This window comes from Bos grunniens, chromosome 16, assembly GCF_055505025.1.
Source record: "Bos grunniens cultivar Pamir isolate PY7600 chromosome 16, Bosgru_T2T1.0, whole genome shotgun sequence".
NCBI lineage: Eukaryota > Metazoa > Chordata > Mammalia > Artiodactyla > Bovidae > Bos > Bos grunniens.
This window is the reverse complement of record NC_141180.1, coordinates 55,046,201-55,059,578: the sequence shown is the minus strand read 5'-3', so window position 1 is coordinate 55,059,578 and position 13,378 is coordinate 55,046,201. Positions and strand designations below refer to the sequence as shown.

The 13,378-nt window shown below is 38.4% G+C and overlaps 1 protein-coding gene across 50 annotated transcripts in view; it reads right to left on the bottom strand.

The window, feature by feature from the left end:
• Positions 1–1,489: 1,489 nt before the first annotated feature.
• TAF1A (TATA-box binding protein associated factor, RNA polymerase I subunit A) overlaps positions 1,490–13,378 on the bottom strand; it is a 32,665-nt gene continuing 20,776 nt past the window's right edge. For 21 of the 50 annotated variants that reach the window (XM_086345276.1, XM_086345253.1, XM_086345265.1 and 18 more), the window contains 6 exons: positions 9,871–10,001; positions 8,448–8,606; positions 7,354–7,420; positions 6,493–6,616; positions 4,868–5,022; positions 1,490–1,866 (listed from right to left, as the gene is read on the bottom strand). In XM_086345276.1, coding sequence (XP_086201402.1) covers positions 1,754–1,866; positions 4,868–5,022; positions 6,493–6,616; positions 7,354–7,420; positions 8,448–8,606; positions 9,871–10,001 — 749 coding nt within the window. In that variant the 3' untranslated portion in view covers positions 1,490–1,753. Of the gene's footprint in view, positions 1,867–4,222; positions 4,344–4,867; positions 5,023–6,492; positions 6,617–7,353; positions 7,421–8,447; positions 8,607–9,870; positions 10,002–13,378 lie in introns of all 50 variants that reach the window. The other 29 variants (XR_015143606.1, XR_015143593.1, XR_015143604.1 and 26 more) reach the window with 3 other exon arrangements.

Genomic DNA, 13,378 nt, shown 5'->3' with positions numbered 1-13,378 from the left:
TTCAGTTGATTCACACTGCTCTCATTGCATAATTAGATACAAACTTTTGATAACCATATGTACTCATTTCTCTTTCATCCTCACCTCCATCCTGCTAGAGATCAGGAGAATTCATAAATCCTATTTTAGAGCTTTTGACTAAAGGTATCAGGGAATAGATGGGATGTGGACATCCCTATAGGGTTAATCTTATATGGAACTCCCGTACCACCCAAGCATGGACTCCCAGTGGTAAAGCCAATCCTGGTCACTGGTAGCTTTCACTTGCTTTACTTTGGTTCTGTTGGGCATCTGCTTGTCTCACATAAATAGTCTAAGGTTGGGTAGTGTTCGTTGATGGTCATTTATTTATGAAATATAAGATATCAAGTTAAATTATGGACAAAGCGTAATTTATCTGCTAGTTTTCTCACAGAAGGTTTGAAATTAGTAAGAATATAAGCCAATAGTGGGCTTCCATGGTGGCTTAGATGGTAAAGAAATCTGTCTGCAATGCAGGAGAGCTGGGGTTCAATCCCTGGGTCAGGAAGAGCCCCTGGAGAAGGAAATGGCAACCCATTCCAGTATTCTTGCCTGGGAAATCCCATGGACAGAAGAGCCTGGTGGGCTACAGTCTATAGGGTCACAAAGAGTCAGACACAATTGAGAGACTAATACTTTCGCTTTCAAGCTTAGTGAGGAAATAGCAGCAGAAAACAGAACTCTTGAGTATATGATCACACATAAGCCAATGGGGGAAATGTGTGGTTTGCCATCTGAATACTGGACTTGCTCTGAAGTTAGGGAGCCTTCAAGGAACTCAAATACTAGTTATCTGAACAGTAAATGTATCTGAGCCAAGACAGTTTTGAAGAAGCACTTACTCCAACGGTTACTACATGTTATAAAACTCACTCATATTCCGGGAAAGTTGTTCTTGGCATCTGAGCAAAGCTTCCCCATTGGGCTTCCTATATAACACTCAGACACTACTTCTCCACTGTCCAGCCATCCACGGCTGCAGCCTGGTCTCTGGGAGAAAGGAGAGGGACACAGGAGTTCTGGAGCAAGTCTTGGCCGGCCCTGCCAGGCACACAAGTGGACCAACACAACTGGAGTCCTTTAAAGTCAGGCCAGTGCCAGCTGGAAACAAGCAGGCCTTCTACCCTCTCTACCCAAATGTCCTCTAGCGGCAAAGGTCCCTCTCTACCAGAGCTCACTTAACCCCACACTGCCATGTCTCATTACCAAAAGAGAAAGGGGAGGAGTCCTTTCCTAAATTCTTCTTTCCTCAACAGAACTGATCACCAATATATTCTTCATGGTATTAAACCTAACGTGGATCATTGCATTGCAGGCAGACGCCTTAACCTCTGAGCCACCAGGGAAGCCCCAATTAACATCTAAAAGAACACAAGTTCATTTAATAGTCCCACAAGTTGTATTTCATTACACGATTGTCAGAAGCAAATTAGCTGCAAACTGCAATAACTGCTGTAGCGCTATATTCTTAGATTAAACAAATATATTTTTATTTGAAGATTATTCCTTAATGTTACATTTAACAGTACAAAAGGGAAAAATGTATTTACAAAGAACAAATGAGACTCTTCCTCTAGCTATAACTGTTAGTAAAAAAATATATAAAAAATATACAAATAAACCTTTTGTAGTCAAATAAACTACTTCCTTAAAATACAAAATAAAATACACTTAAAACTATCACTGAATTACTACTCTGTAGCTACAAATCTGAAATAACTAAAATTCAGTATCAGAGTCCTGAATTTACAATGCTGTATTTTTTCACTGATTTCTTCATCTGCTTCATTTTCCTCTTTAACGCTTGATGATCTTGCTTTGAAATATACCGAAAATATTTACAACCTAAAAAAAAAAAAATCAAGGCAAAATAAACAAAAAGTTTTAACACTTACCAAATTCTTCAAGTGCTTTTCTACATTATAAAAATTCTACTTCAACTCTGGCACACTGATGATTATATAAACAGATGGATTTGTATTATCTATGGACGTATGTCTCGGAAAAGGCAATGGCACCCCACTCCAGTACTCCTGCCTGGAAAATCCCATGGACAGAGGAGCCTGGAAGGCTGCAGTCCATGGGGTCGCTGAGGGTCAGACACGACTGAGCGACTTCACTTTCACTTTTCACTTTCATGCATTGGAGAAGGAAATGGCAACCCACTCCAGTGTTCTTGCCTGGAGAATCCCAGGGACGGAGGAGCCTGGTGGGCTGCCGTCTTTGGGGTTGCACAGAGTCGGACACGACTGAAGCGACTTAGCAGCAGCAGCAGCAGCATGGACATATGTCTAAGCTCATTCTCAGCACTGTCACCAGTGAAATGGACTGCTTCCTACCTACAAAAATACTTCTGATCCATCATGATTAAAACTTATACTTTAGCTTGTTTTCTACCTTCCCTCCCAAACCTTAGTTAAGGTGAGATGCGTATTATACTGTGCTCTGCTTAGTCTTGTCTGACTCTTTGTGAACCCATCGACTGCAGCCTGCCAGGCTCCTCTGTCCATGAGGATTCTCCAGGCAAGAATACTGGAGGGGGTTGCCATGCCCTCCTCCAGGGACCTTCCCAACCCAGGGATGGAACCCAGGTCTCCCGACATTGCAGGCAGATTCTTTACCATCTGAGCCACCAGGGAGGCCCAAAAATACCGGAGTGGGTAGCCTATCCCTTCTTCAGGGGAACTTCCCAAACCAGGAATTGAACTGGGGTCTTCTGCATTGCAGGAGCTACCAGGGAAGCCCATGCATATCACATTCATGTATTAAATACGCCTTCTCCAGAAGCAAACTACAATAGCTTCCTTCTCAATGACAACTTGGTCAAACAGTCACAGAGGTATCTGTAACAATTAGAAAGTCCTCTGTAGAAAACCTTGATGTGAAGAATTAGGACAGACAAATTCTAGGTTAGAAGAGATCAAAAATTATCTCTCATTCCCACCATCTAGCAGGCAGCCAGAGGTGATTAAGGAGTTCTGCCAAAGGTGCTCATCAGACCTTCTATCTGCTTTTCATACTCTTACAGTGCTAAGAGGATCACTAGTTAAGTATCTGAGAGACATGAGTCAAATTCCTGTAAGAAAAATGTAAGCTGGGTATTATAAGGGATTTTCTATTTAATAAATGAGACCATAAATCACGTATAAAAAATTAGCATTATTACAGTCTCAGCTTGCCTCTATTCATCTTTCCTGGAAATTCCTAGGATATATATTGTACCTAGAGTAATTAGTTTATTACCCCTGAAAATAGTATGTGAGACTTGCTAATATTTTGTTAGCTGGGAAGCAGTGGTATATGCAATGTTAATAATTTGTGCTTCTAAATATATCTGCCACTTTAGCAAAAACAAAGTACAGATTTCTGCTTCTGTCTAGAATACAGAAAACTGGAAAGAACTTTGCTCCCATCGTAACAAAGAGAAAAAGCCAAATAAACTACAATCTCCTAACTTCAAGCCCACCTGAGCTGAAGTCACATGACAGCCGAGCAGCCTGGACGGCCAGGAAGGAAAGGCCCCTCCAAGGAGAAGTGGGCCTGGTCGCCTTGAGTGGAGCATGGGAGGAAGGGCAGCCCCTACACCCTGCTCCGAGCACAGAGCAAAGGCAGATGAAGGCGAGAATTCAAATCCAGGGTATAATGAGGGTAACCAGACCAAGAACAAAACCCAGCTCAGTTCCCGATAGACTGACTTAACCCCCACACTAACATCCTGAAAAAAGAAGCAGTGAGCCCACTCTCAGGCACTTTATGCCTGATATGCCTGATACTTCAGAACTTACGCAGCACTTTAAAGTGAGCTTTGCGTGATGCTTACAACAATCCTGTAAGCAAATTAGGCAGCTGTTACACTGCCCGTCTCACACAGAAGGCTCCCAAAGGCTACCTGCTTGGCCTAAGTGATGCAGCGAGTAAGGGACAGAATTGGAAAGTTAACCCAGGTCTTCAGACCCCACTCAAACACAGGTACATTCTGATATCTGTACTAGAAATCTTTATACTCATAAAGTTGGAAATCACAGTCCAAATCACATTTTTGTGTCTTGTCGTCAGTATATTAGGGAGAAATTTTTAAAATTACTCTGTTTATTAACCCCTTTCTTCCCACAAAATCAGCATCTGGTTAATCTTAGTAACCATCTGAAACATTAACCGAGAATACTAATTCCGAATTAGCACAAACTATATCTAAACTGACCTGAAGAATCTCTTTAGAGCACTTTAAATTCCCTGGCCACACAGTGCTCACTGTGGCCACCGTGAGGTTCCTTTCTTCATCTCTGGACAAGATGGACAAGTCTCATTTCAGTACTGGCTACCTTTCCATATTTCAGTGGGAGAAAGCAGGTAAGAGTTTTAACAGCCAAGATACTCCCCAAAGAAAAGATCAATTTCCCTTTAAGAAAATTTTTAGGTAAGTTAATAGGAGGTATGTTTTTCTTTTTGTAAGGGAAGAAATGACTCATTGTTACAGGAACAGGGAAGTTAATAGAACATAAAAGTGTCATTTAAAAATGAAATCAATAAAGAATATTTTTCTATTTCTTATAGACAATCTCAGTCAACTTTATAGCACAGCCAAATGGTTATTGTGAAAAGAGTCTGCATCCTTTATCTTAATGGCCCTTAAAATATACTCAAATCAAGAGTATAAAAACCAACAACAACAGTTTGAAATCACTGTTTCTAATCCATGGAAATTCCTGACCAACAGATCACTGGCCCCCCCAACTCAAGATTCATTTTTCTATTCACCAGTTATTTCTCCAGCATGAATGCCCACGTTGTAATTTCAAAATCGCCTAAAAGCTATGGCTAGATAAAAAGAAAACAAAACATGTACCTTTTCCTAACAATAACCCAGCTACCAAAGCTTTCTCACAAGCCAAAGTTTTATCATCCTTCCAATTGCTTTTTGCCCAAAAGTAGCTGAAGTGAAAGCTTGGCCACCAGCTTTTCCTGGAGTTCCACTCTTCTTGAACCCAGGCAAGATGACTCCTGGAAAAGAAAAATGTCAAAAGCGAAGGTCAGTGATGGCAACAGACCTATACGGTCAGGATGTGAACTTCAGTCGGGTCCATGGAAAGATGACAAACCAGATGTTCTGAAACTAGCTTCTGGGTACAGCCATGGCACAGAACATACATGAAAGCAAATCCTTTTGAGACTTCTTTGATCTCCACGTCCCATTCTCCATCTACTGAAACAGCCAGTTCAGCACAGCACAGTGGTTACCAGCATAGACTCTGAGGTCAAGTCTCAGATTCAAATCCCGCATCTTCCATTTATTATCTGTGTGGTCCTGTGCAAGTTGCTTAACCTCTCTGAGCCCAGGGTCCTTGGGTACACGAATGGCATGCATCTCACAGCCCTGTTATTAGGGTTAAACTGGCCCACAGTCTGGCAGGTGTCATAAACTCTTTGCCTGCTGTCCAGTACAAAGTAAAGTTTCAATAAATGTTAGCTATTATTATTCATTACTTTAAAAGTTCCTTTAAAAGCTTAAATTTTATAGGCTACAAAGAATTACTATCCAAATTGAGATGCCATTATTGTATATTTACATGAACACATGGGTTTGACAGCCTAATCCAGGCAATGCTAAGTGTTCATCAACAATTTAATTGACTTATTTAGCACCTATTTGTCCTTGTGGGCAAAACTTCTCTGCCTTCAAGAACCTTATGGTTAGTAGGGGTGTAGACTGAGATTTGGAAAGTGGCTTACATTGAGCACACCAACATATCACACTAAAAACACTTCATGATCAGGACTATTCTATCTCTAAGGTCAAGTCAGGTCTGAAGCCTGAAGCAAGTGCCCACTGATAATTAATTTCCTAATAAACTAAAATGGATATAATAACTCAATGAAACTTTCATGTCGTGATATCGTTTATTTTCATGGACAAGGTAAAAATGACAAGGGCCACTTCTTTTCTTATATTCGACATGTGGCATTGATGATTACTATGATCAGAGGTATAGTTTCAGATATTCAGCTCACAAGGGACTCCATAAATACCTGTTGAATGAATAACCAAGATGATTTTAAAAGGTCCTAAAAAAAATCCACTGAAAACAGCTGGGAGAAAAGCTGCTTTCTATGTGATCTTACAAGCAGATGACACAAATTACAAAACACTTTACAAAGAATCTCGTCACGAGAGGAAGTGACCCCTTTTAATCTTTATTTTCGATAAGAAAGTACACAGTTATCCCTTAGCAGAGTAGTGGTAACTGACAGCATTTATTTTAATAGCACAAAAAATCTTGATAGAATTTTTTATGTTTTACTTGTGGTTTCCTATTTCCTGTCTTCTGATGTATTCAGAAGAAAACAGCTAAAAACACAGTTTAAGAAATCCAAAAACATAAAGAACTTTAAAAATTGACAGATATTAGCTAAAATTTTATAAAGTGTTATTTATGCTGATCTAGTAATAAACACTATGTGTTTCTTACTTACCCCATTAGAGTCTGTTTGAGATATTTTGCCAAGTATTTCCAAGCAGTTATATTTTTAGTGCATCCAGCAAAATCTAGAATTCCAAATAACACCTCCAATCCCAGTTTATGGTGTTCTTCCTTGTCTGTGATGGTCAAAACCATTAAGAGTTTACAGAAAGCACTGAATAGTACAGAGCTAAAAGATTACATTCCATGGACAAAATATCACTGAAGCATAAGCCTTAAAGTTTAACAGTTTAAAACAATTCACATGATCACATTATGATCAACATATGCTCCTGTGATGAATCTGAAAAATTCAATTACTTAGTCCATGCTAATGAAAGCAGGATGGTGAGTCTGACTTCTGTATGGGTTTATGCTACTCAGAATGTTATTTAAAGTACCTACCCTACTGAGGCATTTCATACATATTCTTTTCTATTAGGAGAGGTACAGAGGCAGTCCCAGTACCTAATAGACTTAAGCAGATTTCCTCCTATGAAAAAATGTTCTTTCCTATACTGAGCTGAATAACAGTAAAGATTAAAATGAGCTGAATTATACAAATAGAAGCCGTTTTTCTTTTGCAACCATTGCCTAATACTCTACAGCACGGGTCAGCAAACTTTTTCTGTAAAGGGGCAGACACTAAACATTTAAGTTTTGCAAGCCTTACAGGTTGTCATAACTATGCAACTCTACTGTTGCAGGGCAAAAGCAGCGACAGGTGATATGTAAATAAATGGGCATGGCTGTGCTCCAACAGAACTTGATTTATAAAAACAGGCAAGAGTTGGATCGGGCCCAAGGCCACAGTTGGCTGAGCCCTAGTCTACAGTTTGTCTACACAAAGAGACAGAAAATAAGAACTACTTACCTGATTTTCGCAGTAACCTATGGAATTCTAACATCAGTTTATGAGATGGTACAATCTGATACAAAATCTGGAAGAAAGAGTAATACTGTAATTGTTACCCATTCTAAAGGCATTAGTATATGTTCAGATAAAATTCTTACTACCTAATACGCTCTCAGAAAATGAATCAAGGATTTAAAAGATACTTTTGCTTTTATCCAGTTTTAATTTTGGTATAAAAATGTATTCTATGCAAAGATATTTAAAACAAAAAAATCCCTGCTAAAAACAAGATAGCTGGTTGGGTGGGTGGGTAGTGTGGATAAACAAAGACTTTTTCTTTTCTCCATATTTATACTGTTGACCACACTCAAAAAATTTACTTTCTTTTCAGCACCAGGACTGAGGAGAAAATAAGGAAAAAGAATATCACACAGATATTTACTGATCACAAAAGGTCACAAAATATAGAAAACAAAACAGCAAAGCTAGTTATTTTGGAAGACTGTTTGAGGAATGTACTATATAAAGGGTATTCAAAAGTCAAGGAACTTCCCTGGTGGTCCAGCGGTTAAGAAATCCACCAATGCAGGGGACACAGGTTCGATCCCTGGTCTGGGAAGGTTCCACATGCTGTGGAGCAACTAAGCCCATGCACCATAACTACTGAGCCTGCACTCAAAGAGCCCAGGCGCCAACACTACTGAAGCCAATGTCCCTAGAGCCCACACTCCAGAAGAGAGTAGCCCCTACTCACTGCAGCTAGATAAAGCCCACACACAGCAACAAAGACCCAGCACAGCCAAAAAATAAATAAGTTAATTAAAAAAAAAACAATAGCAATGCAAAACTTTCCAACCAGGGTGACAAAGGGTTTCTGTAATATTGATCCTCTCCCCTCAGTCTCACTTGGGCAGAGGATAGGGGAATAGTAGTTGATGAGAGGAGGATCTGCCTGAAGCCCACAGCCTCCTGTCTTTATCTCAGTGTATCATCCATTCATGGTCACTTTCTCTGGGTGCTAGAACATGAAAGTTGGAAAGTAGTGACCTAAGAATGTCTTAAAAGTATTTGATTCCCAACCCTGTTCAAACACTGACCTAAGAATTCCCTACCTTAAGCACACTTATCAGTTTCTCTCTTGGTGCCTTCTCTCTCTTTAGAAAGTTGTATAAGTAGACATGAGCGTTTGGATTTGATGGGAACTTTTCATCATAGGCGTAATTGTTAAGCACCTCTCGGGCGCCATCTTGATCCCCGTAGAATTCCAGCATCTATATAAAATAAGTGATGATATCTTAGGTAAATCCCGTAAGATACCTATATGAAACATCATGTACAACTTTACTGATGAGCACAAAATATCACACACCTGAAAAACAGCATTAATTGCATAGGGAACAACAGTGACGCTAGCTTTTGCTTCCATCAGTGTATGTTACAACCTCCGTGGAATAGAGAAGATCACATCAAAGGCCTACACGGTTTCCCAATTTTCCCTTGTCATATTTTGTTACTGAAAAATATAGCAACTTCAACATAAGAACTGTTCCTGTGAGAAATAAAGGCTTCAAAGTAGGGCAAACTAAGGACCAAAAAAGACCATATGATGCCACTAACCTCAGTGCCCTACATACTCCAGCCACAAAAGGAGAGCATAGGAATTATAATTCCTTTCCTTTCATTCTTTCCCATCCTGACACAGGAGTTTCCAGATTCACTGGCATACAGTTTCAGAGATTATCTTCTGACAACGTAATTCTCACTTTAGCACTAATGAAACTTTCAAAAAGCAAAGTATTTTGATGATATATTCCTAGTCCTCTGTCCTTTCACAATAACTCTAAGATAATACGATGTCCTTAAGAACTTCTAAGAGCCATTCTTCTTCATTTCACATATTGTGACCTAGTTTCAGATTTTTGCCCCCTTCCCTTCTTGATCCCACCATATCATAAAAGATCTTTCTGCTTTTCTTTTAAGCTCAATCAGAACAATACAGAATTGACATTTACAACTATTGTGCTATTATTTATAAATAAATAAACCATCACCCTTGCACCATCCATGAGCCCTGCATCCTTGGGTTTTGCATCTTAGGCTTCAACCAACCACAGACTGAAAATACTCAGAAAAAGAAAATTTCCAGAAAGTTCCAGAATGTAAAACTTGAATGTGCTACACAAAGGCAACTACTTACACAGCATTCACATTGTGTTAAGTATTAAGAGTAACCCAGAGATGATTTAAAGTATACAAGAGGATGTGTGTAAGTTACATACAAATACTACACCATTTTATATAAGGGATTTCGGTGTCCAAGGGTACTGAGGGGTGACTGCATTTGGCCACGACAGGTTATCCAGTGGTGAAAATAAACACAGTTGTTACTGTATAGTAGGAAAATAGCAAAAATTATTCAGACCAAAAAAGGGCATCCTACTGTTTAAAAAATAATTTTCTCCATTATTTGCCTTCTGATGGATAAAGATTAAGCTTAAAATGAAACTAATAAAAACTTAAGAAAAGTCTACTTACCTCTATATAACTCTTCACAAAAGGGTCCCAAACTCCAGGAATTTGAATCAATGTGCAAAGGTTTATAGACGTCTTCCAGCTGTGGTTAAGCATATTCTGGGATGCTGTGTTGTAAGCATAATCATCTTTATCTGCCCAAAGACAAAAGATTTTTTAAAGCAGTCAGTACTGGAGACTCACGCAGAATCAGTAATTGATAAACTACACATAAGAAAAGCTTAGACTGTAATGGCTTCACTGGTGAATTCTAACAAAGAAGAGTACTAATTCAAAGAAGAGTAGTAATTCTTTACAAACTATCTCCCCAAAAATGACAGAGAGAACACTTCCCAACTTACCCTATGAGATCAGTATTACCCTAAGACCAAAATCAGACAATAACAACACAAGAAAATTACAGACCAACACCTCTTATACAGATGTACAAATTCTTAACAAACTACTAGGAAACTGAACCTAGCAACATATAAAGTGGGATTTATTCCAGGGATGCAAGGTTGTTTAGCATTTGAAATCAATTAATACAATATTCCAAATCAACAGAATAATGACAAAAACCTCATAATCATCCCTACTGTTGCAGAAAAAGCATTTGATAAAATTCAGTAACTTTTCATGATAAAAACACACAATATCTAGGAATAGAAGGAATTTCTTTAATCTGATAAAGAGCATCTTGTGAAAAACTCACAAGTAATATCAGAATTCATGGTGAAAAACTGCATGCAAGGGAGAATTCCTCTCCTGCCACTTCTGTTCAACACTCTCATGGAGGTTCTGGCCAGGCAATTCAGCAAGAAGATGATATAAACAATGTTCAGATTAGAAAGGAAGAATTAAAACTATCTCTACTTGAAGATGACACGATCTTCCACATAGAAAATCCTAAGAATCCACTAAAAATTTATTAGAATTAATGAATTCATACTTGTATAATATAAAATCAACATACAAAAATAAATCATCCAAAAATGAAATCAGGAAAATAATGCCATTTATAATAGCACAATAGCATCAAAAACGAGAAACAACTTAGCTATAAGTTTTACAAAAGAGATACAAATCACATCTCAAAAGTATTGTTCAAGGAAATTAAAAACGACTTAAGTAAATGGAAACATATCCCATGATCAAAGATTAGACGACTTATTAACTTATAATTTTAATGCAACTTCTATCAAAATCCCAGCTGGTTTTTTTTTTTTGCTTAAATTGGCATGCTATTCCTATAATCCATATGGAAATACAAAAGACCAAGAACAGCCAAAATAATATTTTTTAAAAATTTGGAGGATTCACAGTGTGACCTCAAAAGTCACTACAAAACTCCAGTAACTAAGACTGTGTGATATAGGTATATGTATATCCATAACATGAACTTCCAGGGTGGCTCAGCAGTAAAGAATCCATTTGCCAACGCAAGAGACATGGATTTGATTTTGCTAGGAAGACTGCCCTAGAGAAGGAAATGGCAACCCATTCCAGTATTCTGGCCTGGGAAATACCATGGACAGAGAAGCCTGGTGGGCTGTAGACCATGGCGTCCCAAAGAACTGGATATGACTTAGCAACTAACAACAACAATGGACGTGTACACATCAGTGGAAGAGAATTTAGAGTCATGAACAAAACTTCGTATATGAGTAGGTGAGTTTTGATACGAGTACCAAGGCAATTCAGTGGGAAAATAATAGTCTTTTCAAATAAATGTGCTGGAACAACTGAATATCCACATGTAAAAAGACAAAGTTGAACCTCTATCTACCTCACATGACATACAAAAATTAACTCAAAACGAATCAAAAAACCAAAATGTAGGAGTAAAACTACATACCTCTTAGAAGAAAATATTAGTCTAAATCTTTGTGACCCAGGAGTAGGCAATGGTTTCTTGGATGTGATACCAAAAGCATAAGCAACAAAAGAAAAAGCAGATAAACTAAACTTCATCAAAATTATAACATTTTGTGACTCAAAAACACCATTAAGAAAATGAAAAAGGTAATCCACAGAATAAAACATTTCCAAATCCTGCACCTATCTGATAAAGGACTTGGACCTAGAATATATAAAGATCTAAAACTCAATAATTAAAAAAAAAAAGTACTTCAATTAAAAACCTCCTAGGAGAAAAGAATCTGAATGCAAATTTCTCCAACCAGACAAATGAATGGCCCAAAAGCACATGAAAAGATGCTCAACATTATTAGCCTCTAAGGAAACCACAAATCAAAACCACAGTACACCACCTCACACCCACTGGGATAGTCCTATCAAAGACAGATAACGGCAAGTGTTGGGAAGGACGAGAAGAAATCAATATCCTTCACATACACTGCTGGTGGGAATGGAAAATGGCACAGCCACTTTGGAAAACAGTATGGAGGTCCCTCAAAAGTTCACAGCAATATTACTCAAAATTGCCAAAAAGTGGAAACAACCCAAATGTCCACCAACTGATAATGGATACTTAAGTGCGGTATATCCATACAATGGAACATAAATAAATAAAAAGGAATTAAGTGCCATTACATGCTACAACGTGGTTGAACCTTTAAAAACATTAGGCTAAGTGAAAGACTAAGTGAAAGAAGTCAGTAACAAAAGACCACATATTTCAGGACTACCTTTGTATGAACTGTGCAGAACAGATATCCAGAGACAGAAAGTAGATTGCTAGGTTGCATGGCAATGCAGGAACTGGGGAAGAGTCAAGAGGGACTTCTAATGGGGGGACAGGCTTTCTTTCAGGGGTGACAAAACTGTTCTAAAATTGATGATGGTAATGGATGAACAACTGTGAATATATTACAAAACACTGAATTTATTATACTCTAAGTGAGATCAAATTGCCAACATATGCTGGAACATAGAAAAAGCAAGGGAATTCCAAAAAACATCTACTTCTGCTTCACTGACTATGCTAAAGCCTTTGACTGTGTGGATCACAACAAACTGTGGAATATTCTTAATGAGATGGGAATACCAGACTACCTGACCTGCCCCCTGAGAAATCTGTATGCAGGACAAGAAGCAACAGTTAGAACTGCATGGACCAATGGACTGGTTCAAAACTGGGAAAGGAGTGTATCAAGGCTGTATATTGTCACCCTGCTTATTTCTTAAAAGCAGAGCACGTTATGCAAAATGCCGGGTTGAATTAATTACAAGCTGGAATCAAGATGGTCAGGAGAAATATCAACAATCTGAGATATGCAGATGACACCACTTTAATGGCAGAAAGTGAAGGAACTAAAGAACCTCTTGATGAAGGTGAAAGAGGAGAGCAAAAAAAGCTGGCTTAAAGCTCAACATTCAAAACACAAAGATGATGGCATCCAGCCCCATCACTTCATGGCAAATAGATGGAGAGACTGTAGAAACAGTGTCAAATTTCATTTTCTCGGGTTCCAAAATCAATCTGGATGGTGACTGCATGCCATGAAGTTAGAAGACACTTGCTCCTTGAAAGAATAGCTATGACAAACCTAACCGTGTATTAAAACGC